This window comes from Stegodyphus dumicola, chromosome 10 (assembly GCF_044657685.1).
Source record: "Stegodyphus dumicola isolate Sdum_Otavi_A_Nest chromosome 10, ASM4465768v1".
NCBI lineage: Eukaryota > Metazoa > Arthropoda > Arachnida > Araneae > Eresidae > Stegodyphus > Stegodyphus dumicola.
In genome coordinates, this window is record NC_140777.1 from 29,163,457 (window position 1) to 29,178,282 (window position 14,826).

Consider the following 14,826-nt stretch of genomic DNA (forward strand, 5'->3'; position numbering starts at 1 on the left):
TCATCTCCTATTAGGACAATTTCACTCAGCCATAGCTCTGACGATGCACCCTTCTTATTTTGGACCAGAAGGCCTAAATGTTGTTTCCTAAATCTATGCCTTAAATCATTAAGAAGTTTTTGGTGATGTCTAGACCTTTTTAATCGCAGAAATCAACATCGGGAACACCTAAGCTACGATTCTCGATGAGAAACATGGCTGGGAAAAGTGGGATTAAATCATCGGAATTTTCGGACAGATAGGTAAGAGTTCTAGAGTTAATTATTGACTCACAGTCGCATAATACTGTGTATAATTCCTCGAGTGTAAGAACCGCGTTACCGAGTATCCTTCTCAATAGTTTTTTTTTTTTACTATACGAACTAACCTCTCCCACCAGCCTCCCCACCAAGCAACTGTGGGAGGATTAAACTTCCATATTATGTGTTGTATAGCCATTTGCCTCAAAAAGTTTTCCCAATCGACGTTTCTAAGTTCTCTTTGTGCTCCTCTGAAATTAGTTCTGTTGTCAGAATAAATTATTCTCGGCCTCCCCCTTCTGGCTACGAATCGTCTCAACGACAACAAGAATGCATCAGTAGACATTGAGGAAGTAAATTCCAAATGAATGACTCTATATACTGCACATGGGAACAAAACACTCCAAACTTTTTCACCTCCCTTCACATACAAGGGTTCTGCCAAATCAACTCCTACCACCTCGAACACCGTTGCATCATTAACACGATCGCCTGGTAGAGACATTGGCTCGCAACCGGGAGACTTGGCCTTGTATCGATTGTACACATTTTTTTACAACTTTCCTGACTGCTCTTCTGCCCCTCACTAACCAAAATCGCTCCCTTAATATTTCGAGTAATATTTGGGTTCCAGCGTGACAATTTTGTAAACGATAATATTCTATCAGACGCTGGGTGAAAATGCACTGGGCTGGTAAAATAATTGGACAAATAAATTCAGGGTCGTCTGATCGCTCTGTAATGCACGTTTTCACCCTTTTTTATACCCTTTCTGTCTGAAATGACACTCATATTGGGAATAGAATTGGCAGAGGGAAAATATTTAATTTGTACAATTTTTATAACAGTTTTTTCGACATATTCCAACTCATGAATGGTTAAATCTCCAGTCTCTCGAAATGCACATTTACTTTTTGCATTTTTCACAACCACAATATCCATGCAACTATTCAAATGATGAACTGAAAATTCGAAAACCTAATTGCATACAAAGGTATTTCCTCTTCAACTGAATTAAGGTTACACAATCTGACCTTCCTTCTTTCTTGGGTACTTACATATTAACGCAACCAGGCCAAAATTCGCATAAATCGCCAAATTTGGTGACCCTACTTATGGCAACCCTACGTGTTATACCTAGTTTTGTAAAAAGAAAAAATAACACTGGGCATGTACTACCACAGCAATGGGTTTTCGGCGGAATTTGCCGAGAAAAGAAAGAGACTTTTTTGGTTACTGTACCTAACAGAAGCGGCATTACCCTCATGGAAAAAATTAGCGAAAATATCAAGGAAGGAAGCATCATTTATTCGGATTGCTGGAAAGGATGCAATACAAGTGAGTTCGAAAATGCTGGATTTCTGCATGGAACTGTTAATCACAAATATAACTTTGTGGATCCCAACACGGGTGTTCACACACAACATGTAGAGCGCATGTGGGGCTCAGCCAAATGGCGCAACATAAAACAGAGAGGAACAGCCCGTCATTATCTTTACTCATACCTTATCGAATTTATATGGCGCCAAGCTCAAGCTGTTAATGGCGAAGACGGTTTTCAATCAGTGCTAAAAGCAATAGCCAAAAGATTTCCGCCGAAAAAATAATTCTGCAACTTATTCAAATTCGAAACCGGAAGGGTTTAATTCCTATTTTATATTTTAAAACAAAATAATATAAAAAACTGTATTAAAAATTATCTGTAATTAATAAATGTACATTTTCTTTCTATTCATACTTTTTTACTCAAACTTACAAATCGCACCAACCTGGTTGCGATAATACGTAAGTACCCTTTCTTGTTCTACCTCACAGGTCTCGTAAGCCAAACGGTCTAGTGGCCAGTTGTTAATAGGTTCCAGGAGCCAGGATGGACCCTCCTGCTAAAGAGAATTGGAAAATGAACGAGTGGAACTGCCTCAAAGCATATCTGCCGGGTTTAAATCACCTGGTACATGGTGCCAACACTGAGAAGGAATCAGACTGTTTATTTCTTTTACTCTATTTGCAACAAAAACTGACCAATCACGATGGTTCTTAATCCACCAGAGTGCAACCATAGAATCTCTCCATGCAATAATTTTCAAATCGGGCAAATCTAAGGCAGAGTGTACTGAGTGAACCAGTCTCGTGCCAATGCAACAGGCCATCAATTCTAACCGGGGTATTGTCAGAGATTTTTATGGCGCTATCCTGGATTTGGCTCTGATCAACCGAATTTTGACTCCCACGGCCATTATAGTTCTAATGTAGACACATGCACCATAGGAGCTCTTACATGCATCAACGAATAGACGTAGCTCTGAATTCTCGTTTATCTCTACATATTGTGGAATACTAATTTTCTCAAGATATTTAATTTTATCCTGCCACTTCTGAAAAGTTTTCTGAATGTTGTCTGGCAAAGTGTCATCCCATTTTAATTTCATAGTCCAAGTCTCCTGTAATAGTAACTTAGGTAACAAGGTAGTTGGACTCAAAAAACCCTGCGGATAAAAAATTGTATGCACCGTAGCCAAAATATTATGTTTACTTATCTCATTATCCATTGAATAGTTAAGATTGCATTTTAATGTATCATTATCCAAATCCCGTAAGACTCCTAGAAGAGAAGTTACACCTGAACTATGGGAAATACAATGACCTGGAACATTACTTTCCCAACCTCATAGGTTAAACCATCCCCGAGCCATTACTTCAGTCACCTTAACTATAAAATTTTCTTGCTATTTGATAATGTGAACCCCAGTGACACAACTGTCAACCTAAAACGAATGCTTTAATTTTTGGGTCACATCCTCAAGCTCGGCAAGAGATGCTCTATCGATGCTGAGAGTTGGAGCGGAGATGAACAAATGCCGAACACCACTCCACAGTGTCTGTAAGTCATAGGTTCTTCAAGAGTTGGAAGAAAAAACCTCAAATAATATCTGTGTTCTGGGATAATACTCAGCTGAAGAAACGCTTTATTAGTGTCCGATGATAAACCAACAGAATACAATCTAAACCTGTCAATTATATCAGGTATGAGTTCAATTATGTTCAGCCCCTATTTAAACAATCATTTAGGGACGGTTGATTTTTCTCTCGGGCTAAAATGTCGAACACCGGCCTTACTTTCATTGTCTGGCTAGTATGCTTTATAACAGGTCTATGGGGCAAATCATAACTCAAATTATCAATTTCAGTTTCAAGAACCTTTTCTATTACTTTTAGGTCTTCCCATTGCTTAAAAACTACCTTATAGTCATCTAACTGATTTTCCTCATTAATTCATTCACACATTCTTTGATGCCTTTTTAAAGTCATAGACTTATTGTTAGGTAACAGAATTTCAGATTTAAAGGGTAGTGGCAATTCATATCGGCCATCAGGAGAAAATTTAAATTCTCTTTAAATTGCTTAATGGTGTCAGAGGGAGCAAATTTATGTTTAACATCTTCAGTTGGGTCTGTTATGCCAATGGCATCTAAATTCCAGAGTTTGGTTACGCTAAGATTAGCACAATGCAACCAAACTACATTATTGCACAAATTATTGTCTAGTAATGCTGGAATATTAGCTGAAGTAGGTTCCTTAGATAAGCTGTTTACTTTACTAATCACAGTGTATTCAAATTTAATCTCAACTACAGTTACACCCGAGTTCAGTTTCAAAGAGCTGCCAGTAATAATGTGCTTGATGGCATCTGCTTCTAAAAGCAATTCAATGTCATATTCTTTAGCTTGCATTTCAGACAAGGTAATATTTCTTTCTTTTAATTCTTTCAGGGTATTGGGATCAACTACTTTTGGAGCACATCCACATATTTTGTTTTTAGAAAGTACTTCAAAGTTATGGTCATACATGCCCTCAAAATTTCTTAAATTAACATCAAACACTAAATGGGAATGAGGACTTATCTCTCTCCCCCCAAACAAACCGTGTATAATGGCTTGTTTCAATTTAGGACGCAGTTGCAAAAATGAGATGACTTTTTCTAAAAATAAGATTTCTGTGAACCACTGTCCAAAATCGTATGAACTGTAAGTTGTCTACCTTCAAATACTATTTTTAAAACAAGTGTTTGCAAATACACATTTTCACTAACACTTGACTGATTAGACAATACATTATTTGAAATAACAGTACTGTCAGTTTCATTTGGGTTTACCGGTTCGCTGTTAGAGCACATAATGGTATAGTGAAATTTATCACAAACATTTTACTTTATTTTTGCATGCCCGTGAACTGTGTCCAACTTGTAGGCAGCGAAAACAGGCTTGCTTTTGCACCAAAAGCTTTCATTTATCTTTTAAAGACATTTTGTGAGCAGAAAAACATTCGGCAGAAGCGTGGGATTTCTCACAAAAAATACAACGTAAATTTCGTTGTAACCTGTATTGTCTTGAAAATTTACCAAGGCAGTAGCTGTAGAGCAACCCAGATCAGATCATAAGAATGTGCAGAACATGAAGCTGACAACCCGGTACAAGCGAGCATAATCATTTCCTCACTTTGCACTTCATTTCAAAGAAAGCACAAAAGTTTATCCAAAGAACGCGCACTATCTTGCTGTGACGTAGTATCTTCCATCAAGCGGCTTCTTTCCCACGCACGAAGAACAGTCTCTGGTAAACAGGACTCAACAAGTGGCTCCAAAAATTCAGCAAATATTTCCTTATTTCTACCAAGGCTTTTGAGTGCCATGAGGTTGCTCTCAACTAAATCATGAAGTTCAGCTAAATCTCCTTTAATCTGACCAGTAGCATTTTTCATTACTATAGAAAGTAGATCTTGTACATAAATGTGAACCAAAAGTTCATCTCTCCTGAAGCTTTCTTTAAGTTGTGCAATTACCTTTGAATAATTTTCTTTAGTTGGCGGAAAACTTGTTCCCAATCTTGCCGCTTTAGAATCTGCTACCGCACATTGTAGCAGATATTGAAATTTGTCTTCATTGACAATAGAATCAATCATCTTTGTGAATTTTTTCAAACTGGGACTAAAAGGCAAGAAAGTCTTTCGGTTCTCCACTAAATTTCCTCAATTTAAGTTTCGGAAGCTTGAATTTCCTTTTTTGCTCGGTTGCTGTTCCTTCCATAACTGAATTTCCCTTCTTTGCATTTTCTAGCAATGAACAAATTAAGCAGAACTTGTCTCGGTATTCTTCTGCTTTCAAAAAAATCCTCGGAATATTCGCCTTGAAGAGTATCATCACTTAGCAACAAATTTGAAACTTCTTGAGTTGTTTCTAAACGTGTGAATGTGTTCTGAATCTGTTTAACAACATACTGACTTCGTCACTTTCTAAACTTTTGTTTTTGATCTTCTGAGCTATATCGTTGCAGCATACCATAAACGCTGTTCTCAGCAACTTTCGTTGTGCTTTCAAAACTTTGATATCCATATTTCATCAAACATATAAAATAGATGCCAGATTTACTATGTTGCAACTCTCAGGGCTACAACGTGCAGGTTACAAATTAAATAATCACAGCAAGGATTATTAATGCAAAGATTTTAATATGGATATATCACACAAGCGGAAAACGTTACATTACTCTAACAAGTGCATACATATAACCGAGTGAAAAGGGAATTTCCCGCTTAGTTTGCAGTTAAAGAAAAAATAATAATAATAAAAAATAGTCCAATCAAAAGTGGCACTCTTTCTGTCGACTTCACCCAGCCGTTGTGTGATCGTCTGTCTGAAGCAGCCATCTCCTACAGCTTCTTTCAGAAACACTTTGCATAAACCTTGACTATGTTATCTATAGTCTTGCTGGTTACGATTATATCATGTAAGTAAAAAAACAGATTTTCCTAGGATAGGTCTTAGTATAATGTTCATGGCCCTTTGAAATGTGCTGGGTGCTTCATATAAGTGAAACAGCATTCTAAGGCTGCTATCACATGTTGGTTTGTTTTGGAAGAACAACTGTTTGGAACAATTTTTCTGCTTTGTCACAACAGCCAATCACCATAGATTGCTTTGGGGTTAACACAGGGTAAACTGGTTCCCCATTACAAACAAGCTGATTGGTTGAAAATGAGCAACTTGCAATTTTTTTGGAAAAGAAGGAAAATGTCGCATGTCTTTCTTTCAGTAGTAAACCAGGCAGAAAAATTGTCTGAAACAGTTGTTCATGTAAAATAAACGCCGGTGTGATATGGGCCTTAGAGAGACATAAATGAATGACTTAAGCAATATTTTGGCATATCATCCGGTTTCACACATATTTGAAAATACCTTGAGGCGAGATCTATCATCCTCATGTATTTTGTTGACTTAATCTTTTTAATTATTTCTTCAATCATGGGCATTGGATAAATTGGATATATAGTTGCACTAATTGATTTTTGATAATCAGCTGCAAAATGCTATGCTTTATGGTCCATCGGTGGGAGATTATTCTTTTTCTTGCATAGTACTACCGGGCTAGCATAGGGCTGCTTATGGTAATAATAATTTTATTATTTAATATTTTCTTAGATGTGTTTTTAAAATATTTCTTCTTTAACTATATCATATCATCAGGGCCTTGGTCGACAGGGAGGGCTATTTCCTGTGTCTCTGCTATGGTTTATGATTTGTGTTAATGCTAGTGCTTCATCAGAGAAAATAATAAACTCTCTTACCAACTGATCCATATTCAGTTTTTCTTCTTGCTTTGATCTTTTAAGTCCACACCTGGAGGCTGTATTTCTTTCTCTTCTACTTTATTCATGCCCAGTTGCACTGTCATTTTCTAAAAATTAATTTTCATCTCCATTGCTTTTAAAAAGGCCCGTTTCCAAAATGACTGGTGCCTGAAGGTATTTCACAACAAAGAAAACCACTTTTTGGTTCTAATTTTTCACCTGTACATTTAGTGTGACCCTTTCTATACATTCAAATTGTTTGCCTTGGGTGGCAATAACCCTTGTTCCTTCAATACCAACACTCTTTACCATTTAAAAAATTTCTTCTAAAATTTCTTTTTTACTTTGCATTCCTGTATCCAACAATGCATTCTCTTGTATATTGTTTAAAAGAATTCGAATGACTTGCAGTATCAAATTTTTTATTGTTACCAGTGGCGGCTCATGGCTAAAATTAGTTGGGGTGCTGTTCCAAAAAAATTTAACCTTTAAAAATTGTCTAAAAGGATTGGATTGGATTATTTAATTAATGGCAAAGCACACGAGGGCTATCTGCCTAAAGGATACACGAGGGATATCTACCTAGAGGGATGCCTTCGTGAAGGATTTTCTAAGGGGAACTGGCTCGTATACATGTTACAATGGGGAAAACCATGAAAACGCCCATGCAGCCAGCCTGTTTGCGGGATTCGAACCTCGGATGGAACTACCAGTGTTCTGCGTCTTTACCTCTCGGCCGCTGGTGGGCACAATTGTCTAAAAGGAAACAAACATGTATAAAAAGAAAATTTATTTTGAAATTTCATGAAATCTTGCAAGAAAAAAATTAAACATTGCCTAATTACTTTAACTAAAATTGTTACAGTTCAATCTGTGTCTATTCATTTAAAAATAAAATCTATTCTTCTTATTTTAATTTGCGAGAAAAGAATAATTTTCTCCTTGATCTCTGGATGACAACTGAGGAAATTTTTCTTTATTGAAAGCAATGCAAGTGCATTTAGTCTTTCTGAATTCCTAGTGCTTCTTAGAAAACTTTTCATTCTTTTCAATGTTGAAAAGAAGCATTCTGCCTCTAATGTAACTCTCAAGAGAATTTTTATCTGTTTCGTAATTTCATTAAGAACATATCTAGATTATTTTTGAAGATAAATTTCAGTAGCTCAATTAATTTGCAGTATTCATTTTTCAGACTTCATTTTTATAGACTTTTCTTTGTCAATCATTGGATATGCTTCAGTGGTCAGTACTATTTCTTCTGTAGAATGTTCATTCCTAAAACTAGCAAAGCATTTCTTGTTTAACAATTTAGCAGCTGCTCAGTGTTTAGTGGAAGAATATCTGTGCATTATATCGATACATAGTATAAAGTCACATATTTTCTTAGCTTCTGCCATCAGTGTCTTTGAAAAAATCTCCCAGTATTCTGAGTTTCTTAATTCTAAAATAGCAGTTTTGAAATATGTTACATATTCATTAACTTTAAACACACTAATTTCTCTGGATTGCATTTAGTTGTATATTATTTCACCATGAGGCATCTGATAAAAAAGCTCTAACCGAAACTTGAAAATTATCATCATTTAGATATTTTAAAATTCCTGTTGCTTTTGCAATAGTTTGATCTGCATTTGACGTTGACTGAATTTCAGTAAGGCAATTTTTTAAAGGTTGAAAATTTTCATCAACTCTGTTTGTGGTTCGTATGGTGAAGTTCCACCTTTTGGAGGAATACCACATGCGCGGAGTATAAAGAAATCACGTTTCCAACAACATGCCAGAATTTCAGCACTGCAAGAGCGACAGTGCTCTTCTTTCTACCCGGCTCGCGTGCTGCTTTCTGTGTGCGCATGCGCAGAACAGCCAAACACCACGTCGCTGGAACTGTGGAGCGCGCAGTTCCAAACGAAGAATTTCGTACCTTTTTCACAAAGTAGGGGATGGCTTAAGGATTATGTATTGTAAAAGTATAAAGAAAGAATTAAAGACTAAAGGGCACACTATATTAAATATTAAAAATAATAATAAGTTAAAATAGGGGGTGCTGCAGTTCCACAGTGCTTATTACGAGCCGCCACCGATTGTTACCATATTTAAGTGAGTCCAAGAGGGATTTTTCTCCATCCAAGATGACTGTACTCTCTGTATTCCAGTTCCCTTTATTAGTTAATATTTTTTTCTATCTTCTCCTTAATTCATCTTTTGCGATTTATCTTGGTAATCATTGTTTGCAGGTGAAAATTTCTGTCTGTTCTCAAAACGTTTACTGTCATCAAACCTTGGCCTTCCTTGTGCTATAAGTCTGTGAAAATATCTACTCAACGTCTGCTACTTTCAAACTTCACCATGAGCTCAAACGAATGTTCTAACATGTTTGGGTTTTCAATCCCACAAGGTCCTGAATTTGTAGCAGCAACAATTCCCATTCAAATCCCAGAGAAGTATGGATGTTTGTATAGTATTAGGGACACAGTATCATTGCCATACCAGGCAGTCTCCTTCCATGAGGATTCGTGTATTTGTTTCTATTAGATTTCGATGATAAGTAACAAGAACTAAATGCTTTATAGTCTTAATTTAATTCCATCCTGCTTTAACTGTTTAACAACTTTCTTTTCCTGAGTATTACTGTCTTGAGATGTCTTGTCTTGAGATGGTGAACATTAACATTTGTTTTGCATTTAAATCAGTATTAGAGCCAGAAGCAGTATTCAGTAAAGTTATAATCATGGAGCATTTTGCATAAAGCAAAACCATTTTCAAGGAAATGGAAGATTATAGTCCTGCTGCTATTCCAAGTCCACTGAATTATTGAAAAGTTTACAAATCCAGTAGGTGGTAGTGTATGTTTACTCCTCCCTAGGTACTTGACTGGTACACGATCATCAGTACCTTGATCCTGATCTAAGCTGTTTAGTTGGATGTATGAATTTTTCATTATTGTTTTTACTTCTTTTGTTGGATATTAAATTCACACCATCAATATTATGAAGGTCTAATGTAGTAGTACTTTTTCTGCATTGCTGGTCTTTTTCAAATTTTGTGACCAGTTAACTTAATATTAGTTTTTACAAAAATAGTAATTTACAACCCCTGTCTTCCTTTAAACTATTCCTTTTTTGTTTTATTCTGGTTCAGGAAATATCATCAAATACGAGTAATTGTCAGAAAATACATTTTCTAGTAAAGTGAAATCGATAAAAAAACAAATATTACAAATGTGGGTGAAATAGATTTTTATAAAGCTGACAGTAATACACAGTTAATGGTGACATGAGCCTAGTGTACAAGCTTGTAAATCACCAAAGAAGTGGTAAACAAATTCTTCCAATTTTAACCATAGAATATAAAAGTTTAAATTTATCTGAGGCTCAACTCTTTCTGCATCGGAGACTGTAATTGTAACTGAAAGTGGAAGTAATTAATATGGTTAAATGTATTATGTCATAAAATGTATGAAAGCTTGCTAACGTCATCTTTTACTGTTCTAAGGCTGAAAAAATTTTGTTAAAGTAGTTCATTTTAAAGTTGCCCCAAATTCCATTAAAAAAATTTGTCGCGAATGTCTCTTCACTTTGAGGAAGGAGCATCAAGTTTTGCAAAAAGGTTTCAGAATTAAGTTTTGTGAGACTGCAGCTATGAATCACTGACTTAACAGAGTATGAATTATATTTGTAATACCACTTTCCTAAATCATTGTACTTAAACCAGAGAACTTCAGTGGTTGGTTTTGGCTGTGAAAATCCATAATGTACTCAATTTTCGTTTTCATATGTCAATGTTATTTTAGACATTTAATTTTAAATGTTTAATGAAAGATTAAATATTGCAAGTTAAATTATTCATACAAAATTTGATAATTTTCAGAGTTCTCTAAGTTAGTATCAACTTATATTTAAGTTGGTATCAACTTTATAACTGAAATTGTAAGACCTTGAACAATGTAAAAGAATTGTTACTAGGTAGGATGTTATTCAAAAAATTCATTTTAATGTGTTAGGTACAATAAAATACACAAATGTAATAAATTATATATTTTGCCAATGATTTTATGAATATTATGTTGTGATGGAAGTCTAAATAGTATTTTTAATGTGTTAATATCTTTATTTAACTAAAAGTGAATATTGATCTATTTTTGAAAGTAAAGGATAATTTCAAATAAAGCAGTTAAATGTGGGTTATCATTTGTTTATTGACACTTTAAGATTAGTATTATTTTGTAAAGCATTTTATTCTATATGATTTATTTTTTCTTTTGCAGAAACCTGTGTTTTTGCATATCTTGGCTTGGCAATATTTAGTTTTCGTCTAATTATCAAACCTTCCCTAGTAGTTTGGAGTATAGTAAGTTTTCTTTTTTATAGTTTATTTTACTCTTTTTAAAATTGACTGAAAAATATAAAGTCTGTTAAATGGAAGTGTTTTTTTTTTTTTTTTTTTTTTAAATTTTGATTGTAAAAAATTCAGTTATTGAAACAAAAAAAAATTATCCATGTTTATTTCAGGTGTTGTAAGAATATTGCATTTTTAGACAAAATATTTGTGAAAATCACATATTGGACAAAAATAAAATTCAGAAGAATAGAGAAAAATTACCACTGTTACTTTAACCGTGAGCACGCACGCTGGGTTCAGTGGACCCACCTGATTCAAGAAACCTTTCTGAAAACGCACCTATTTTCCCCAAGTGGTTGTAAATTGTAGTCTCCTCGAAAACCATATTCTTTATGTTTCCGAAGTTTTTTGCCGGAAATTTGATTCAAAGTTTCGTTTTAGTCGGATCGCTCTTTCAGACTCAGCGTGCCTTTTCGCATTGCTGTAGCGTAGTTCATTTGTGATAGAACAGAAAACTGCAAACATATCGTGCAATTTATCCTATAAGGAAGAAATGTTATGTTTGCAAAAATTATTAGATGTATCAACTGTTGAAGACTCCATTGAAGAAACTGATGATGAAGGTTAGAATGAATTTTTTAGTTCTCATGATACTGACTCAGAAATCGAGATGCATTCTGTAAACGAAAATGGGAATAACATTTATTGCTTTATTGGAAAAGACAAAAAAACCTAATGGTAAAAAAAAGCCTAAAGCTGATGTTAGAACTCCCACGCATAATATTACTAAATTGTCCGGAAATATCAGTAAGGCAAAATATGTGTAGATTCCAAATGAATCGTGGGTACTTTTACTAAGTGAACAAATGTTGTTGAAAGTAGTCAGTTCAAAAAAGTATTTATATTGCATCTATTTCTAACAGTTTTGAAAGAGAGAGAAACGCTTGTCACACAACTCTAATTGAAATTTGTGCTTTATTTTTGTGACCTAAGTCATCTCATGTAACTGTGTGGGATCGGTGGGCAACAGACGGAACCAGCTAGGAAATTTGTTGACAAAACTATGTCCTACAAATGTTTTCTTTTTTTATCAATTTGTTTGCATTTTGATGACATAGGAACTCGCGTCGTCAAGAAAGAATCAGATAAACTTTCACATATAAGAGATTTTTGAAGATTTTGTGAATAACTGCTGTAAATATTACACTGTCCGTGAATTCATAACATTTGATGAAAAATTTGAAGCTTCCCAAGGAAGATGTTCTTTCAGGCAGTATATTCCTGATAAACATGAATAATAGTTTCTGAAAAACCTGAATAATAATATAATAAATTCCTAATAAATTCTATATTAATATAATATATTTTTCTATTCCTTTAAAAATATTTTATTTCATAAAAAATATTATGGAAATTAAAATTAAAATTTTAATTTTTATAGTTTGCATATTTTTAAAGTTTGATCATAAAATTTTGGCATAAATGTAGCACTTTTACCTAAAGAGTAACAGTTTATACATCAAAAAACGTGAGCCAGGTCTTTTTGCTCCAGGACGCGCATGCTCCTAGCTTAATGTTCTTTTGCTTTTGCATACATGCTAAGTACAAGTAATAAACACCTTTGACAGTGATTACTTTGTAAATGTTACATATCTTGAAATTCCCAGGTGCAGTGTAAATATTTGAATTCATTAAAATATTTTTCAAGAGGCAACACAATAATTCCCTGCATCTTGAATAATGCAAAAACATAAACTTGATTTGGTATCATGACTTTAGAATATTTTCTATTTATAATATTATCATCAAGAACTACTACAAGAGTCTGTTTGACTAATGCATGCCATCTAAACAAAAATTGAAAACCTTTGCTGCTCTTGAACAAAGCTCAGATTGCATAAATTTACGATTGTTAGAGAAAAACTGAATCTGAATGTGGGGGTTTTAATTTTTGAATTTAATGGTTAAAAATATTTTTCTTCTTTGCGTGCCACCTATTTTTCTCTTGCGTACTACCGGTTGATAACCTCTGCTATAGAGTCTTTAATGTTTAGAGAGCCAGTGACATACAGTCAAATTTGTTAATCCGGACTCGTCGGGACTTCGGCGATTCCGGAATATCGATTTTTCCGGATTATAGATCATCAGTTTAAATCTGGTAAGATGGCATGCAGAAATTATAAAATTAAAAATATGAAACCATAATTTATGAAATAAAGAACAATTATGATCTAAAGGGTATCAAAATTTACAAAAAAAAAAAAAGAAGCTTAATATTTATTTGTTTACTTTATTAAACATTTCTTTCAATGTAAGTTGTTTAAGTTGCTTCGTTTTTTATGTGATAATACATTTTCTTTAAGTCTTTAAACAGACATAATTTCTTGTTCAGTTACAAAGTTCCGCTGTTCAAGCCCTATAATTGCTGTGTCGAGAATACCGACTAATTTGTCAATTGAAATTTTTTCATTTTCAATAACCTCTGTTACTTTCTTCGCTATCGGAAGCGAATTATAATGATGAGGAATTTGATTTAAATCATATCAAAGATGGAGTACATCGAGATGAAATACTACATTTAATAAGGAATTATAAGCCAAATAAAATAAAAACATCTGCTCTGAAGATAAGGATAGTGCTGACAGATCAACTTCCAATTCATAGCGCGGCGCCGCGGCGTTAAAGATAAACAAAGATATGCTTTTATCCATTTTTTGTAGCAATTCCACTTTTTGTTTAATGACTTCGAAACATACTTTCGCTTTGTAGATCATTTACATATTATTAAATATATATCAGAAATTCTATTTGTCATAATTGAAAGTTCAAGCTTACTTTTTTATAAAATTGCTCTAACAGTCTGCAAAAAATAATAAGCCGGATCCAATTCGAAGATTAAGGAACAACGCAATCTGCAACATTAACTGAAATAGATAATTAAATAATTTTAGCTTAGCTTATACCGTCCGTTATACATTAAACGCGCACTCGTAAACGTATTTTGCGCACGCGCACAAGCATATTCTCAGCCGTAAAGGCCTTACGCGCATGTGTCAACGCGACGCATGCGCAGAAAGTTTGAAGCTTTGAGATCCGGATTTTAGATCATTCCGGATTATGGGTGTCCGAATTAACGACTTTTGACTGTACTAAGAAATGAAATTGTTCCTAGCAGATACGTTGGCTTGTTGTCAGTTTGTGAAGGGATCTTGTGATGGGAGATAAGTCCTTCACAAATCTCCTACAGTAGTAGCAAAGCCCTGCAAACGTCTCAGCTGATGGATATTTCGGGGTGTATCCAATCTTTAGTTGCTGATACTTTTTCTGAACCATAAACATACCTTTGGCAGAGATTGCCTGTCACTTCTATCTATAAGATTCTATCTATTCTATAAGTCACTTTCTATCTGAACAAACTCTTTTTAGATTGTCTTCCTTCAATTTTTGAAGCACCTTCCTAATATTTTGTAAATGTTCTTCAAAACTCTTCCTAATGATGATGATGCCATCCATGTATATCCGGAAAGCTTCATTGGAAAGATCTCTCAGTATGGTCTCTAAAATGCGTGGAATGTAGCCAGTGCACTACTTAATGCAAATGGCATCACCTTGAAGTGATCAAGTC

At 34.4% G+C, this 14,826-nt stretch overlaps 1 protein-coding gene across 1 annotated transcript in view; it reads left to right on the forward strand.

Annotated features, from left to right (window-relative positions):
• Nhe1 (Na[+]/H[+] hydrogen exchanger 1) overlaps positions 1–14,826 on the forward strand; it is a 134,957-nt gene that overhangs the window by 79,754 nt on the left and 40,377 nt on the right. The window contains exon 11 of the mRNA XM_085825100.1: positions 11,128–11,210. Within this exon, the coding sequence (XP_085681226.1) occupies positions 11,128–11,210 (83 nt within the window). The remainder of the gene's footprint in view (positions 1–11,127; positions 11,211–14,826) is intronic.